Source organism: Brassica rapa, chromosome A06 (assembly GCF_000309985.2).
Source record: "Brassica rapa cultivar Chiifu-401-42 chromosome A06, CAAS_Brap_v3.01, whole genome shotgun sequence".
Classification (NCBI taxonomy): Eukaryota; Viridiplantae; Streptophyta; class Magnoliopsida; order Brassicales; family Brassicaceae; genus Brassica; species Brassica rapa.
The window spans coordinates 26009883-26024570 of NC_024800.2; the positions used below are offsets into that span (position 1 = coordinate 26009883).

At 34.2% G+C, this 14688-nt stretch overlaps 2 protein-coding genes across 11 annotated transcripts; both read right to left on the bottom strand.

The window, feature by feature from the left end:
- Positions 1-90: 90 nt before the first annotated feature.
- Positions 91-3688, bottom strand: LOC103875382. Of its 3 annotated transcripts, none has more exons than XM_009153897.3 (6): positions 3312-3688; positions 2875-2925; positions 1868-1952; positions 940-1730; positions 561-859; positions 91-472 (listed from the first exon to the last, which is right to left on the bottom strand). In XM_009153897.3, exons 3-6 carry the CDS (start codon positions 1875-1877, stop codon positions 370-372), a joined length of 1203 nt encoding a protein of 400 aa, XP_009152145.1. In that variant the 5' UTR covers positions 1878-1952; positions 2875-2925; positions 3312-3688; the 3' UTR covers positions 91-369. The 3 variants fall into 3 exon arrangements, with proteins under 3 accessions (XP_009152145.1, XP_033128413.1, XP_033128412.1); XM_033272522.1 differs by having other exon boundaries at positions 2875-2930; XM_033272521.1 differs by lacking the exon at positions 3312-3688 and adding an exon at positions 3003-3144.
- Positions 3689-8274: 4586 nt separating this feature from the next.
- Positions 8275-14683, bottom strand: LOC103875383 (D-aminoacyl-tRNA deacylase). 8 transcript variants are annotated; one of them, XM_033272530.1, is made up of 19 exons: positions 14425-14683; positions 14154-14334; positions 13929-14071; positions 13780-13843; positions 13633-13685; positions 13449-13504; positions 13294-13368; positions 13041-13214; positions 11542-12955; positions 11375-11453; positions 11004-11280; positions 10426-10566; positions 10241-10311; positions 10054-10145; positions 9468-9709; positions 9316-9396; positions 8944-9058; positions 8830-8865; positions 8275-8727 (listed from the first exon to the last, which is right to left on the bottom strand). In XM_033272530.1, exons 1-9 carry the CDS (start codon positions 14641-14643, stop codon positions 12868-12870), a joined length of 1053 nt encoding a protein of 350 aa, XP_033128421.1. In that variant the 5' UTR covers positions 14644-14683; the 3' UTR covers positions 8275-8727; positions 8830-8865; positions 8944-9058; positions 9316-9396; positions 9468-9709; positions 10054-10145; positions 10241-10311; positions 10426-10566; positions 11004-11280; positions 11375-11453; positions 11542-12867. The 8 variants fall into 8 exon arrangements, with proteins under 8 accessions (XP_033128421.1, XP_033128419.1, XP_033128417.1 ...); XM_033272528.1 differs by having other exon boundaries at positions 8944-9110; XM_033272526.1 differs by having other exon boundaries at positions 9316-9709.
- Between the last annotated feature and the right edge of the window lie 5 nt (positions 14684-14688).

The following is a 14688-nucleotide window of genomic DNA, read 5'->3' on the forward strand; positions in this document are numbered from 1 at the left end:
GTCTGCAACAAGTTGTAATACTTTTCTGGTTTTCTTTAAATAAACCACTCAAGGATCAAGCTGAAACCAAAGAGCACGTACATACAAGAATGAAAATGAAGTTATAATAGTAATAAACTCATCGGTTACATAACACCGACCATGTTGCATCTTTAACCATCTCAAAAGCCCCTAGCTGTTAATACTACTACCAAAATGCCAATTACACACATCATGTCATAACTATAAACCACCCAAAAAAAAAAGAGAAAAAATATTTACTTCAGCATTTAAAATATAAAACATCCCTTTTAAAGAAAAAAATACTGTAAAATCTCATATCTCCTTCCTCCTCTGTGCTTCAAAGTGAGAAGCTTTTGAACTAGTTGATCAAGAGGATCTACAGCAAAGAAGAATCTGTCTCCATCCTTTGTGTCTCCTCTTCTCCGGTTTGGCCATTCTTACAGGACTACTGTTCCATTCTGACTGTAATCTGCACAACAAAACCATCAAATTCAGACAAAGATTTCTCTTTGGAGTTTGCATCAAAGTTTGATGAAGAGTCATATATGTATTATTACACTGGGAAAGCAAAGGATCTTCCACTGGTTGTGCTTGCATCAGAACGAACAGAGAGGCTTCCAGAGAATGCAATAGGTCCTGTGTACGTTATATGACCTGAGATTGAAACTGCTTCTGCTGCTGAGAAACTCGTCTCTCCAAATCCACTGGAGATAAGTTTGTTGTCTTCTAAAGTATCTCCCACTACCAAGCTTGGTTGCTGATTGTCGTTGAAAGGCTTGTTTGGCTCTTGAGAGGTTGTTGTAGGAACAGAAGAAAGCTTCTCCTCTGCTTCTTTAGGCTCATCTCTTCCCTTCTCCTGCAAGTAACACACAAATCAGCAAGTTAGAAACTTTTATAGTGAAAAATTTGAAACTTAATCAATGAAATGTATATTACCTGAAGCTGAGGTTGAGATTGTTCTTCAAGAGGTTTTGGTTCATCTTCCCATGATAGAATGTCTCCCAAAGTTTTAGATTCCTTCAGACCATTCTCCAATGTAGCCACTTCAATTTCAGATGTGAGCGAGTCCTTGGCTTCTCTTGTCACAATCAAATGATCTTGATTGCAACTGCTAGAAGAACCTTCAGCATCAGCAAAGTCTTCTCTTGGAGATTCTTCAACATCTTGGTTTGTCTTAGGATCATTACAAAGCTCAGCGTCATCATCAACCTTACCGTTTCTGTCTTCTTCTAAGGACTTAGTTGTTTCTATTCCTTTGTCTGCTTTCATCAAATCCTCTGACTCACACTGGTTTGAGTCAGAGCTACATTTCACTGAACCTTTCTCGCCGAATAAGAACTTCTCCTGGACCGGCACGCCCTCATCAACACATATGTCCTTCACCACATGGTAGTAAGTGTTCTCGTTGTAACAAACCACAATCTCAGGCAAGTCACAGGCCGTAACGTTCTTGTCCATAAAAAACACCGGATCAACTGTCTCAGGAGAACCACTTTTAGCATCTATATTATTCTTTCCATCCTCATTAGAATCTTTTCCATCATTCTCTTTATCCCATTCGTCGCCGGTTCTTGTATCATAGAATAACTCAGGAGGCACATTGCTACCGTTCTTCCCATTTTCTTGGATCTTTAGCTCTGCATCTTCCCACTTCTCTTCAGGACATTGATGAGGCTTAGACTCATCTTTGCAGCTCTCTACCGAGTTTCCAACCACATGATCATTATCTGAAAATTAATAAACCCCTTGGTATAAGAAAACATGCAACTACCATCATAACATCTCTAAGTGCTACAAAGAAGAAAGCAGTCAAAAATTCAATAACTAAAAAATATTTGAAAGCTAAAAAAAAGACTTTTGTTACCTGCTCTCATGGTTTGTTAATCTTGCAGACAGAGAAGTCAATACACCAGAGCTATATCTTCAAGCACCAGTCCAAAAAAAACAATCTACATGTCCAAGGGCAAATAGAGAACAACAATTAGGAGAAGACAAGTATAAGGAAACTTCATTCTAGAGAATGGAATCCATTAAAGTTTAATTTAATATATCTATCTGTTTCACTCAAAGTAGGATACAGACGCAACCTCCATATGACTTATAGATACAATAGTTGTTCAACGGAAGCAATGGGCCAGCAAGATTGTGACAGAAACAAAACCAAGCTTTGAGGAGAAACTATTCTATGGCTTACACACATGTGAAAGATTCTTTTTCATTTATTCTTTCCACAGGTCCAAAGAAAACTCATCATGAGGTCTAAGCAAACAGATAATAAAAACAGCAAAAAAAGATGCAATCAACCACTACCATGACCACTTTCCACAACTTTTTTCAAATGTGGAGAAAAAGACATTTAGATAAAAGCTGTAACCCCAATAATGCTAAGCAAGAAAGTTTCGAAAAACAAGCTTATATTCTGAATAACTTGTGACAATTGTAATAAGATCTATAGCAATCAATTATCTATATAGCTTCTATAAGTGTGGCTAGGTGTTGCAAACTACAAAGAATGAAGAATCTTTTGCACAGTCATATAAAAGAAGAAAAGAGACAAAAAGGATAAAGCTTTAAACTTTATTTTTGCAAAGCTTTTTGTTCAAAACAAATCAATCAGTCTCATTTTTTTCACAGGAATATCAATAAACAATTAGAATTTTGCAGGACAGAAGGATCTAGAACTCAGAATCCCAGAAAAAGTATCAAAAATTATATAGGTATAATAAAAACAAAAGGGTATGTAGAACTAGTGGAACACATACAGATCTAATAGCTAGAATCTAAATGAAAAGCCTTGATATGAATCAAAGATTAAGACTTTTTAAGAAGAATCTTGAAAGTAGATAACTACAACAAATAAAAAAAGCTTACTTGATCAGTAGATACAGAGAGACTCAACCTTCTTCAGCCATTAACTTCAACCTAAACTTAACAATAAAAACAGAACAGAATTAAAAAAAAACATGGATCAAACACCCTACTAGGTTGAAGAAGACAACCTAGGATCACTTGTAAGAAAAAATCCAAGCTTTGGATAAGAAAAGCCACATACTTTGAAGCTGTTGAAAAATCACTGTCTCTGCTATTAATTTGAAACACAGAGAGATATGACCAAAAGAGTAGAGCCAATCTCTCTTTCTTCTTTATTGCAATTTGGTTTCGGCATTAAATTACAAACATTTAATGCCACCATTTTTTAGAAGTGTTATACCATTTTATTTATTTTTTACGGTATAAATGACGCAAAAAAAAAGAAACTTTTTTTTGTAGGATTAAGAGATCCTAAAGAAGAAGAAAAATGCACTTACCAATACTCTCAAAATCTCTTCACTTTCCTGGGAAAAAATGGAAACTTCTCTTCATAAACATGAGATCATCAGCAGTTAGCGTTCGAAACACCCTTTAGCTCTGTTAACTCTCTGTTCTAGTGTGTTTGAACTAAAACTGGAAAGATTAAAACTTTATTTTCTCGGAGAAAGTGAAAAAGATAGGATTTTTTGATGTATTTTCCAGGAAAATAAGCAGGCGGTTCAAAAGGGAGAAACAAATAAAAGCTTTGGAGAAATCGGATCTGTGAAACTGCACGAGAGAGTATTTATCTCTAGTGGATTTGACTTTTCATTTTGAGGGATTCAGTTTATAAAAAAAACTGAACTTTGGGGGTTTATAATGAAAACAAATAAAAAGTCAACTACATCTGCCAAAGGATTTGGGTGAGGCGGTTTGCATTTTTGTCCCTTGTCCATTTTATTTTTAAATTTTGTTATCTTTCTCTTTTTTCCTTTTATTTATTTTTGCATTTAATTTAATTTTCATTTTTGTTTAATTTAAACAAATTTCTAAGTTTTGTCATAATTAAAAGTTGGCTAATTCTTTTTAATGCCAGTTGGCTGATTTTCCTTCTTTACTTTAATTTGTTACGTATATGGTGGTGGTTCATATAGTATCCATGAAAATGATATAGACGTGAGTTCTAAGTCACAACAATCTTTAGTTTCATATATTTCTTGTTTGTTCCCAACTATGCTCCACATATTTCTTATGATTTCATATAACAAACAACAAACATTATAATAACTCTTTTATTATCATATCCTCAAAAATGTTTTACAAAAGAAATAAAAATAAGAAAATCACGTCCATAAAGGAAATACTTTGCTTTATCAAAAAATGAAGGAAATACTATGTATCACATAATAGCCAAAATATTAGTTTACAAAAAAAGATAATAATAACCAAAATATTTGTAAAGCCTTTTTAGTCCAATTGCTTGATCAAAGATTTATTAGTGTTACAAAGTCTAAGCTTCGATTTCCCTGAAAAATGAACTATATGAATTAATAAAGAAAAAAATTATAAAAATTTATAGCATTGTGAAATGAGTACTATCAAGTGTAGATCATATAAACGGTTCAAAATGATATAGTCAAACATAAATTTTCATAATGTATGTAGAATTGTCAATTATAATATTTTATAAAATTTTCATAATTTATAATAACATAATTCTACAATATAAAAAATGCAAATAAAGATTAAAAACAACTTGTCTTATTGCTTTAGAAAATAACTGAAAATTAAAGCTTTCTAAATAATTTTCTAAACTCACAAGTTATGTCACAATTTAATATCTCTTTGTATAGATGTTTAGATAATTTTCTAATTTTATTAGGTAATATATATTTGGATAACTTTTAAATATTCTATCTAATCCTATGTTTTTAGAAACCATGATTCGGTACGATTACAAAACTTGTGACTCATACTTGAGTCAACAGTAATCATTCAACGTTACTAAAACAAAACAAAAAACGTTACTAAGAACAAAAGGGAAGAAAATCTTTGAAGGAGTTGGAATTTTATCAGCGGCATAAAGATATTAATCTAATAAAATAGTTTTTTTAATTAAGTAAACCGAGGCATTTTGGTAGATTAACATTGTCACGGCACGTCGCGTTACACCCGAAAAACTAGTTCGTAGTGTTTAAAACTATTGTTTTGTTTTAGGGATCGGTAAATAAAGAATGATGATACTAGAAAGTGAACAACCACTTATTACATGACACGTGTACAGCAAATAGTATTTGTGCAGCTAAATTAAGTAAAGAAGTCGTAGCAATTGAGGAATGAAACAGAAAGCCTATTTCGTCGTTATGTTATGTCGAGTAGAAAAAGTCGAAACAAAAAAAAAAATTAAAAGGACAAAGCTCTGCGTACGTGGTTGTGTTTTGTAATAAAAAATGGTCCAGCTAATGAGTACCGTACGATGGCAGCGGGTGTCTGCTTGTTATGAACTGTTCTTACTTAAATCGACGGCTATGTTTAGTTGGCTACGCTGGACCTACGTTTTCATCTTCAATTAATGTTGTAAATATAAAACAAATACTACAGCTTTTAGTTGTCATCGATTCTTAGTATATCTTTAAATATTCTATTATTTTGATAGTAAAATATGTCCATGGATGGCCACTGTTGATTTCTTCGAAGGACTCATGACTCCGTTTCTTGTATTTGTTTTTAAGAGAATTCCGTTTCTTGACTTCTGTTACAACTTACAAATATAGGAAGCAGAATGTGTATATTAATAAAATAGATGATTATAGTAGCAAATTTCACATCGGAAGTGCACATATATAAGTATTATATCAAACATATATGGTAGTAACAAGACATATATAATTTATATACTTTAACCAAAAAAAAAAATTTATATACTGTTCATAAAATTATATATGTTAATTTATTTACTGTTTACTCATTTCGTATTGATAGATTATGTATTTTAATTCCTAAAATAGTCTAGTATATTTTTCATAGAAATAACATATTTATTACTTATATAAATCATTTTTAAAGAAGGAAAATATATCTAATATAATCTATTTTATTTTAGAAATAGCTAGAATAACTCAACATTAATTCTATCTGAGTACAATATGAATTTCTTACTCAAAATAATTTAATAATCATTTCACTAACTCAACATTATTCTATCTGAGTACAATATGAATTTCTACTAAGAACCACATTTTTTATTGATATGAAACATTCAGACCGAGACCCAACCGATTAATCTCTGAGAACATATCCACAGATGTCAGATAGATCTGATTGCTCGTAAGAAGAACTAGTTACATCCAAGGTCGGTCCTCAGAATTTAGGGACCCTAGACCATTTAGTAAAGATTTCAAAATTTTGAAAGTCTAATTTTTTTTCAAATTTGGGAGTCTTTTTACATATAAAATTTTTCAAATTTTTTTTAGGATTCGAAGCGAATGTTTGATTAGGCTTGGCACATAACCGGCCCTGGTTACACCTGTTGTCTGACCAAAAATGGATAATCCAAATGTGAGATTTTAAACTCGGATTTCTTATGGACTTTCCAAGCCGTCTTCGCCATCCAATCATACCCGCGTGATTGAGAACCACATTTTTATTTTTTCAGTTATCTTATAATGTGTTTTTAAATCTTACGAATTTCAATCTCTTATTTTCAACAAAAAAAAAAAGATAAACAAAATATTTAGCCCAAGTCTCGAATGTCTTCCAATCAAACATTTCCTTTCACCAAATTGTGTGCTGGTTAGCTCACTATAAAGTTCAGAACAATTTTGGTTTTAATAGTTTTTGCCGATTCCATATCATAATAATCGGTTACTTTTGCATTTCTTCATTCGTTCGGTTTATGATATGTTGTTGTTCACACAATATCCACTCAAACTGGAGTTGGAATGATTTTGAATATTTCTAAAATAAATAAGGGAAAATAATACTAAGTGCCTCCATTAGATCATGTCATCTTTTCTATAAAACTAGATTCTTTTTCCGCGCTACGCGCGGATTATGTATTTTAAATTAGTATAATTATATAATATTTTAATTAGTTTTTGTTTTATTTTATATTTAGTGTATTGTTTTTTCCTTTTTGCATGTCTCATTTTCCCAATATTAACTTAATAAATTATTATTTGCGTAAGTGTTTTTGGTTGGTCGGTCTCTAAATTTTCTTCAATAATTTTATTGATGTTTTATTTTCTTCAATAATTTTATGGATTTTATTTTTTAATATTTTAACATTATTTAGAATTAATAAACCGGAAAATGTCTTCAACATTAAAGCATATTAAGATACTTTGGATTTTTTTACTGCTTTTTGATTTAGTTTTGTTCTTTTATACTCTTGTGTGATTTTAATAATGCCTCAAAATGATTTGATTTGTATTATTTTGGTCATATTCTGAAGCTGCAAACAACATCAATAGTGGTGTTATAATAAATTTTTGTTTCAAATATTGAACCGAGTAATAATTTTCACATACTTTCATGGTAATTTATATTTTAAATTTAATCATATTTTATCATATGTAAATTATTGCATCAAACTGGGGAGATTTGTTTTTATTTGACCAGTTTAACTTAATATTTTCATTGTTTTGTGATTGGTTTATTGATATAAAATGGGGAATTTAATTTCATTTTTTCTTTATTATTAGACAGAGTCTTGTTTTTTCGTAAAATATGTTTTATTATGTAAAGCGAAAATATAATAGTACTTATCACTAAAAAATAAAATATTTTAGGTTATTTTCTGTTATATTTTATAAATTTGATAATACTATATGTAAATATGACTTTTAACATAGTTTAAAATGATAAAAAAATCATCATAAGTAAATGCATCGGAATAACAATTGTTTGATAATGCACTTCAAAGTATTATTATAGGTTTAGGAGTTTTCTTTGGAGTTGATTGTTGAATTATAGTGTCAGGACTGATACTATTTTTATTCATTTCATGGTGAAATATCAAGTTTAATAAAAGATAATAATTTAAAACATAAACCAAATAAAAAACTTGTAAAATATAATATTATATAATAATGTTCAATATTTTAAAAATATATAAATTATGTATATGTTCAAGAAATTAAAAAAGTGATTTCAAATTTTAAATCATTGAATTGGTTATTTATATCTATCTGGTTTTTAGACCGGCAAATTTAAGTAACATATCTTTTTGAAATAGAAAATAGATTAAATATTTTATCTGTATTTTAATTTTTGTATATTGTCTGTATGTTTTTTGTTTTTTTTTTAAATTATAATCTTGAAGATAATAGAGTAAATAATTTCTACTTTTTGATGGTAGGCTTATGAATGGATTAAAAATTTGCTAAATAAATACAGAGAAAAAGTAGTGTACGAACCAAGATTTTTTGGAAGAATAAATTTAGACAATACAAAAAGAAAGGAAATACGAAGCCGCAAATGAAACATGAACAACATCGCTGTTTAACAATTACGGAAAGAGAAATGTATTTGTTATGATATTTTGACAAAGTTTAAAACATACATTTATATGTATCTTAATTTCAAAAACTTATTTTTCATTTGAGAAAAAATAATAATGATTTATGAAAACTCTATTCCCTTTATCTGAAGCGCTATGTCAAGTCCAAACTACAGAGATAAATGGTGCAACGGCCATTGTTTTCTTTGATCTTCTTATGGAAGAAGAGACAAAGCTGAGACCCAAAAAAGACATAATCTTCTGATCTGACTTCTTATTCGTACTGGCATTGTGATGAACCACTCGCTTGCTCCTCTCCATATAGCTGCAGAGAAGCAATGTTCTTAACTTTTGACATTAGTTGAAGCTGTTCAAGCCCAATTCCAAGATCACCAGTTGAAGTTGTAGAAGATTTTGGTTTTTTTTTTCAACTCCTGAAGGGTGAAGACACCAACTAAGGAATAAAAAGATTTCCAATTCCACATGCATAACCAGGATGATGCAAAGCACAAAAGCATACAATTAGCAAGAATTACCTTGCTCACACCCATACACATGAAATGATTAGCAGCCTAACAAAGAAAATAAAATGCATTAGTTCATCAGTAAGAAGATCCATGTCACATTCAACAGCCGAAAATTAAACTTACCAAAACAGCATGACACAAAATCTGCTCTTCTTCTTTATTTCTTGAATTTGTTTTGTTCCTTTTCAAGTGCAAGGTGTAATGGGATCCATGAGACACTGAGAACCAATGCGGCTTTCTACGTAGATGTAATGGAATTTATCAAAGAGAAGTAGTGAATAGAGACTGGCCTGCGAAGAACACAAAATGCAAACCGCAATCGCTACTGAGACCGCAAAGCCTAGCTGTATCTGTGCGATCTAAGTGCCTGAAGGCTAACTTAAAGGGACGATGAATGCAGCGAAAGAGGCATTTAAATATGAAAAAGTAAATGTGAAAGTTACATAACTACTACAACCAAAATCTGCTGTTATGTAACTAAGTAAATCCACTAACCTTTTATCAGAATCTATCATCATCATGGATCTGCCTTACTGATACTTCCCCTGACTTTTGTCATGCTTGCATGATCCATATCTGATGTACTTCTTGCATCTGTGCATATCAATGGTATTAAAACAGTTATATATCTTAAGTTCAATCATTACCTCGGCGACCATGTCACTGAAGTCCTCTGGCTTATTGCGTAGTTTCTCTCCTCTTCTCTTGCCTCCTCATACCTTCCAAAAAAATCAAAAATGTAGGTAGAGTTAACAACACTATTTTTCAATAGCTTTTATATTCTTATTGAACTCAAAAATGCATTTATTAGCCTCCAGCTCTTCTGGCTGTAAACTGATATCCACACTATCTGTCTTTTGCCCCTCTCAGCAAATCAAAGCAAATCAACCTGGTCATATTTACACAATTGCATAAATTAGCCGCTTGTTATTAGTCAAACCGAAAATCGAGGATGTAATAAATGCATATAGCAAGCGTCAGAATACACTACCATAACTAAACGTCTATACCTAATACCAATGATTCTCAAAAACACAGAAGACTTGGACAATACAAAACTAACACGGTCTACATGACCGAACAACTTCAAAAGATCAAATTACTTCTAAAGTTTTAGCCTCATTTCCAACCAACCATGAACTATCAATTTAGTATTTGACAACGACATACTTAAAGTGCCTACCAATTCCTTTAGTAAACAAATGTTTGGTAAGTCCGACATAGATTGCTTACCCTTTTCGCTCCCGGCTTGTCTTGAGTACCAGTTTTAATAAGGTATGTGTGTGTGGTTCCGAACACTGTTCCAGGAGCAATTCTTCAAGTACCTTCAGAATTTTTTTAAAAGAACAGCATTAAAAACCAACCAATAAGAGCTAACAGTAAAATACTGCTCGACATCAATTAAAATTGGGTTTCCTACTTGATATAGAGGCCTATCGGAATCCTTTCTCTGCTTCAATTGCATTTGGTGTCTCTGTGCCAGTTGGAGTGCTGAAAAAGGGAAAAACGTTCAGTTTCATACTTGGATATTAGTATATAATAAAAAGTAATAATAATAATGGAAAAAAAAAGATATTACAGTATATAATAAGCAAACAAATACACCTTGGAGTTTAAAGCAAAACAATGTCTCGACAATGTATCAAACGATTCCATGCCGTCTTCTAGTTCCTCTTCATCCATCTCATCCTCTTGTTCCTCTTCCTCCAAATCACCCTAGTGCTTGCTCTTATCAATAGGCTCATCCTAAAGATCATGATAAAAGAACATCACATTTGCAAATTATGATAATGTTGAAATAATTTAATAAGAAGCTTATAATATGTTCTAAGAGATGAGAGGCATAAGTCAAGATGCTGCTGCATAAGAAGCTTATAATACGTTAAGCATTTAAGTAACTATCCTTAACGTGAATATGACGCAAAGCAGAATGAAGCTGTGGAGGCACTCATACAAAAACTTCCAAAGCTCAGGTTAAAAGCTGTCCTAGATGATTGCGTTGAATGCTTAATCTGCTTAGAGGAGTTCCATATTGGACATGAGGTACTAAACATCTCTTTTACTAATATTGTCAGGGGATTAACCAACTTCTTATGCATAAGTTTTGCTACAATTCTGTATTTGCCTGCTTTTATTCCTTAGATGAGTGGAAATTGTCTGAATTTTACATGTTAGAGGTTTACCTTGCGCCCATAATTTCCATGTGGAGTGCATAGACCAGTGGCTGTGTTTGAACGTGAAATGTCCTCGGTGCCGTTGCTCGGTTTTTCCAAACCTTGATCTCAGCGCATTATCCAACCTCCAGAGCTCATCAACACAACAGCCCTCCTCACAGGGGAACACGGAAACAACAGAAGCTCGGTTACATAAGAAGCCAACCACAAAGCGAGAGCTACTTCCTGAGACTTCCGTCTCTAATTCACCCGGTCCATACAGACACCGCTCTGGAGCTTACAATACCTTAAATCACACACGTAATCTTATAAAGATTCTCTGTACATAGCAAAAAAGTATCAAAACTGCATCCTAAGAGATCAAGAAACTTGACACTGACCAAAGATATTCAGAAAGCCTGCCTCCAATAGCAGTGCTTGAGTTCTCAGAGCCTCATCGAACCAACAACCACGTCGAATCTAAATGGAGACGTTATAGGTTTAGAGGCCACCCTAAATCAAAACACAGAACTAATGTAAGGTCAAATGCTTTCAAAAATCAACAGACCCAATGTGTGACCAAAGTGAAGACTACACTCGACATGGGTTGCTGCAGTATCTCGAGGAAGGATCGCAGCCGAAGGCGTCTTAACAGGCCCGAGCCATTTCGCCGTAACGGTTCAGCTCCGGTCTGAGAACCGGGTCCATTGGGTCGTTAACCCGGCCCAATCGTCTTCTCCTTGGATCTTATGCCACATATCTCTAAGCCTCCTCTCTTACTCGGTTTTCTTATCGCGCCGGCAGAAATCCTCCGCCGTATGCCACCGTTCTCCACCACCGTTCTCCGCCACCGTTCTCCGCCGCCGTCGGTTAATCCTTGCCGTTCATGCTCGAGCCTGGAGATGACGGCGGATAAAGAAGCCTCGTTGGTTCTAGAGAGAAGCTTTCGTAGGCTACTCGGGATCTTTTCTCCGGGAGATGAATGAACAAAGGTTTGGAGGAGTTGGTGGTTGTTAGCCATGGATGCGGTGGGTTTTGGTTTCCAGAATGTGGAGCCGGTGAGAGAGAGACGGGAATACTATAGATAGGGTGATGCTTGGGGATTTAGGGATTTGAAGTGGAGAGGGAGGCAGACAGACTATTATTAAAGGATGCACTGAGACGAAAAGAAAAGTGAAGAGACGATTGGTTTCAAATCATCCGCTTGTTTGCAACGAAGAAATAGGACATGTCGAGCTGGCAACTTAAAGCTTTGTGATAGGTTGATTATTTATGCTTACGTGGATAGGCTGAGAGTTGAGATTATCCCCCTTTTAGTATTGTATTGATGCGCAGAAGTCACGTTATCTTCAGTTCCCCTGATTATACGTGATTTAGTTTTTTTTTTTAACTTATCAGATTTTTATAAACCTTTTTTTAAACTGATTTTTTTTATAAACCTTTTTTTGTAACACCTTTTTGAATGGATAATTTACAAGTTCTTATTCCAAACATATACACACACACAAGCAGCTCAAATTTAAGATTATGAACTATATGATGAAATAACATTATTGAACACAAAAAGAAAAGCAGCACAGTGATCCACTATCTGTTCTTCACATCACCAAATGATAATTTCTCATTCTCTTCGAGGAAATGAGGAAAAAGAAAAAGCACTAACGGAAGTGCGAAAACGACCAATCTACTAAGCGTTCAGTGTAGATCAGTTGGTGTCAAATAACATGTTTATTTTGTTTAAAACATTTGCTTTGAACTTAAAGAAAATATTCTAAAGAAAGCTTTAGGTGTATTTCAATGGTAACTTGGTTAAAAATAATCTAAACCTATCAAATGATAGATTCTGAATAAATAAACCAAAACTCAAACCATATGTCTTTATGGGTCTCACAGTTCAAGTGAAATAGTCTGGCTTCCCAACATAGATGTTCTGTTCTGCCAAGAACTCTGTAATGGCTTTCTTTTGCCATCCTTTGAAGCTCCTGTAACAAAGAAAACTATTTACTTGTAATCCATGCGCAGGGATCAAGGGAACAATATCTAGAGGAGAGTGATTCTAGAGTTTACTTGTGATCAAGATGAGCCACGATCTCGCCTCCTGGGAATGATGCTTTAGTAGCTTCAAATGCTGCTTGGATCGACTGTCTCCAAGACCCACCAATGTGCTTCTCTCCAGGTTTTGGTTCTTCCATTGGCAATGAGTATCCAGAAAGCAAATGGCCTACCCAAACATCATCTTTCCTGATGAGCGCAACAAACACAAAATCAGCTAGAGAGATGGGTTTAATGTTAATACTCAAGAGAGTTCTTGACAACTTACAAAACTACATCCATGTGACGAGGAGCATAATGTCCACCTCCAATCCCTAGAAGAACTTTCCTCTTCCCCGTTTCACTGGTTCACATTAGTTTATATAATTCTACTTTATTTCTTTATATGTGATGTAACGATTAAGCTACCATGGATATATATACCTGCTCCAGTTCCCCACAGCTTCACCACCTCCAAGCCCAAGTCCTTCCCACATTAACTGAATACACATAACACCAACGATTATACTAAATGAAAGCAAGGTTTAGAGTATTCACAAGTAACGTCATAAAGCAATAACAACGACCCTGAAACCATAAACAAAGTAACAAACTTTTATTCACTTACAAGAGCCATGACTTGAGCTGCGTCTTGTCTCTTCCAGTATTCCTCTGTACTACCTACATATACACAATGACCAATGATTATATCAAAGCCTAGAACTCTCGAACACACACGAGCTAAGCATATAAAAAACAAAAGAAAGAAACTCACCAATCTCCAAAAACATGGTCGGCTTACTAGTTACTGGTCCATGATGAGTACCTTCCAATGTTATCTACACACCCACACACAAAAAAAAGCAATCTCCTTCACACTTCAATCTCCACACAAAAAACAAACAAACAAACAAGAAACAAAACCTCAAACTCAGGAACTAAGTTATGAGCTTCAGCCATCTTCTTCAAAAGACGAAGCCACGGACCAATTCTAGGGCTCGTCAACGCCGCCCACCCAGGCTTCCCTCCTTGCGGCGGCGACTCTCCTTCCTTCAGGTGAAGCACTCCTACACTCAAATCAACAAAAGCATCATCCTTTATACAAAAAGGAGAAGAACCCAGATCGAAAGTTTGGATCTTTAAGAATACCAATGGGGTGAACAGTTAAAGCAGGACGGTTCGAGACGGCGGTGTGACGGCTGAGGAAGATGACTTCGTCAACAGCTTCCCCTGTTGCTTCTTCCCACCGTGAATCCAGATCGTCTTCTTTCACTATCGATCCGTCGTGTTGGATCACTCTCGTTTGCTTGTTAACGAAACTCTTCATGTCCTGAAGTAAGAATCCGACAAGAAGTTAGTTAGTTAGTTCAGACGAGAGAAAAAGATGAAACGGCGGCGGAGGAGGGGTTAGTGACGTTACCGGCGGCAAGATGGGTCCGGCGGTCCATCCCGGCATGGCTAGAAGCGCCGCCGCGGGATTGATCGACGCTGGGTCGGAGGTGGTGGCTACGATCAGTGTCACCATCTCTCTCTTTGTTACTGTAACGCGACAAGTGGCGTTCAGAAGCGATTTGATACGAGTTGCGTTTGTTTGGAAACTGAAGCGTATAGTGTTTTGGCCGCTTATTTTCAGAATCATATTTCTAGATTTATTTTTAACATTTGGAAACTAGTACTAAAAAGT

What these genes read in the sequence shown, in the direction of transcription:
- LOC103875383 (XM_033272530.1), bottom strand. Translation starts at nt 14,643, where the DNA reads ATGATTCTGAAAATAAGCGGCCAAAACACTATACGCTTCAGTTTCCAA. An exon ending in CGTCACATGGATGTAGTTTT is followed by an intron (nt 13,215 to 13,293) that starts GTAAGTTGTCAA and finishes TGCGCTCATCAG; the next exon opens with GAAAGATGATGTTTGGGTAG. An exon ending in GTGGCTCATCTTGATCACAA is followed by an intron (nt 12,956 to 13,040) that starts GTAAACTCTAGA and finishes TCTTTGTTACAG; the next exon opens with GAGCTTCAAAGGATGGCAAA.
- LOC103875382 (XM_009153897.3), bottom strand. An exon ending in AATCTCAACCTCAGCTTCAG is followed by an intron (nt 860 to 939) that starts GTAATATACATT and finishes TGTTACTTGCAG; the next exon opens with GAGAAGGGAAGAGATGAGCC. An exon ending in AGATCCTTTGCTTTCCCAGT is followed by an intron (nt 473 to 560) that starts GTAATAATACAT and finishes TTTGTTGTGCAG; the next exon opens with ATTACAGTCAGAATGGAACA.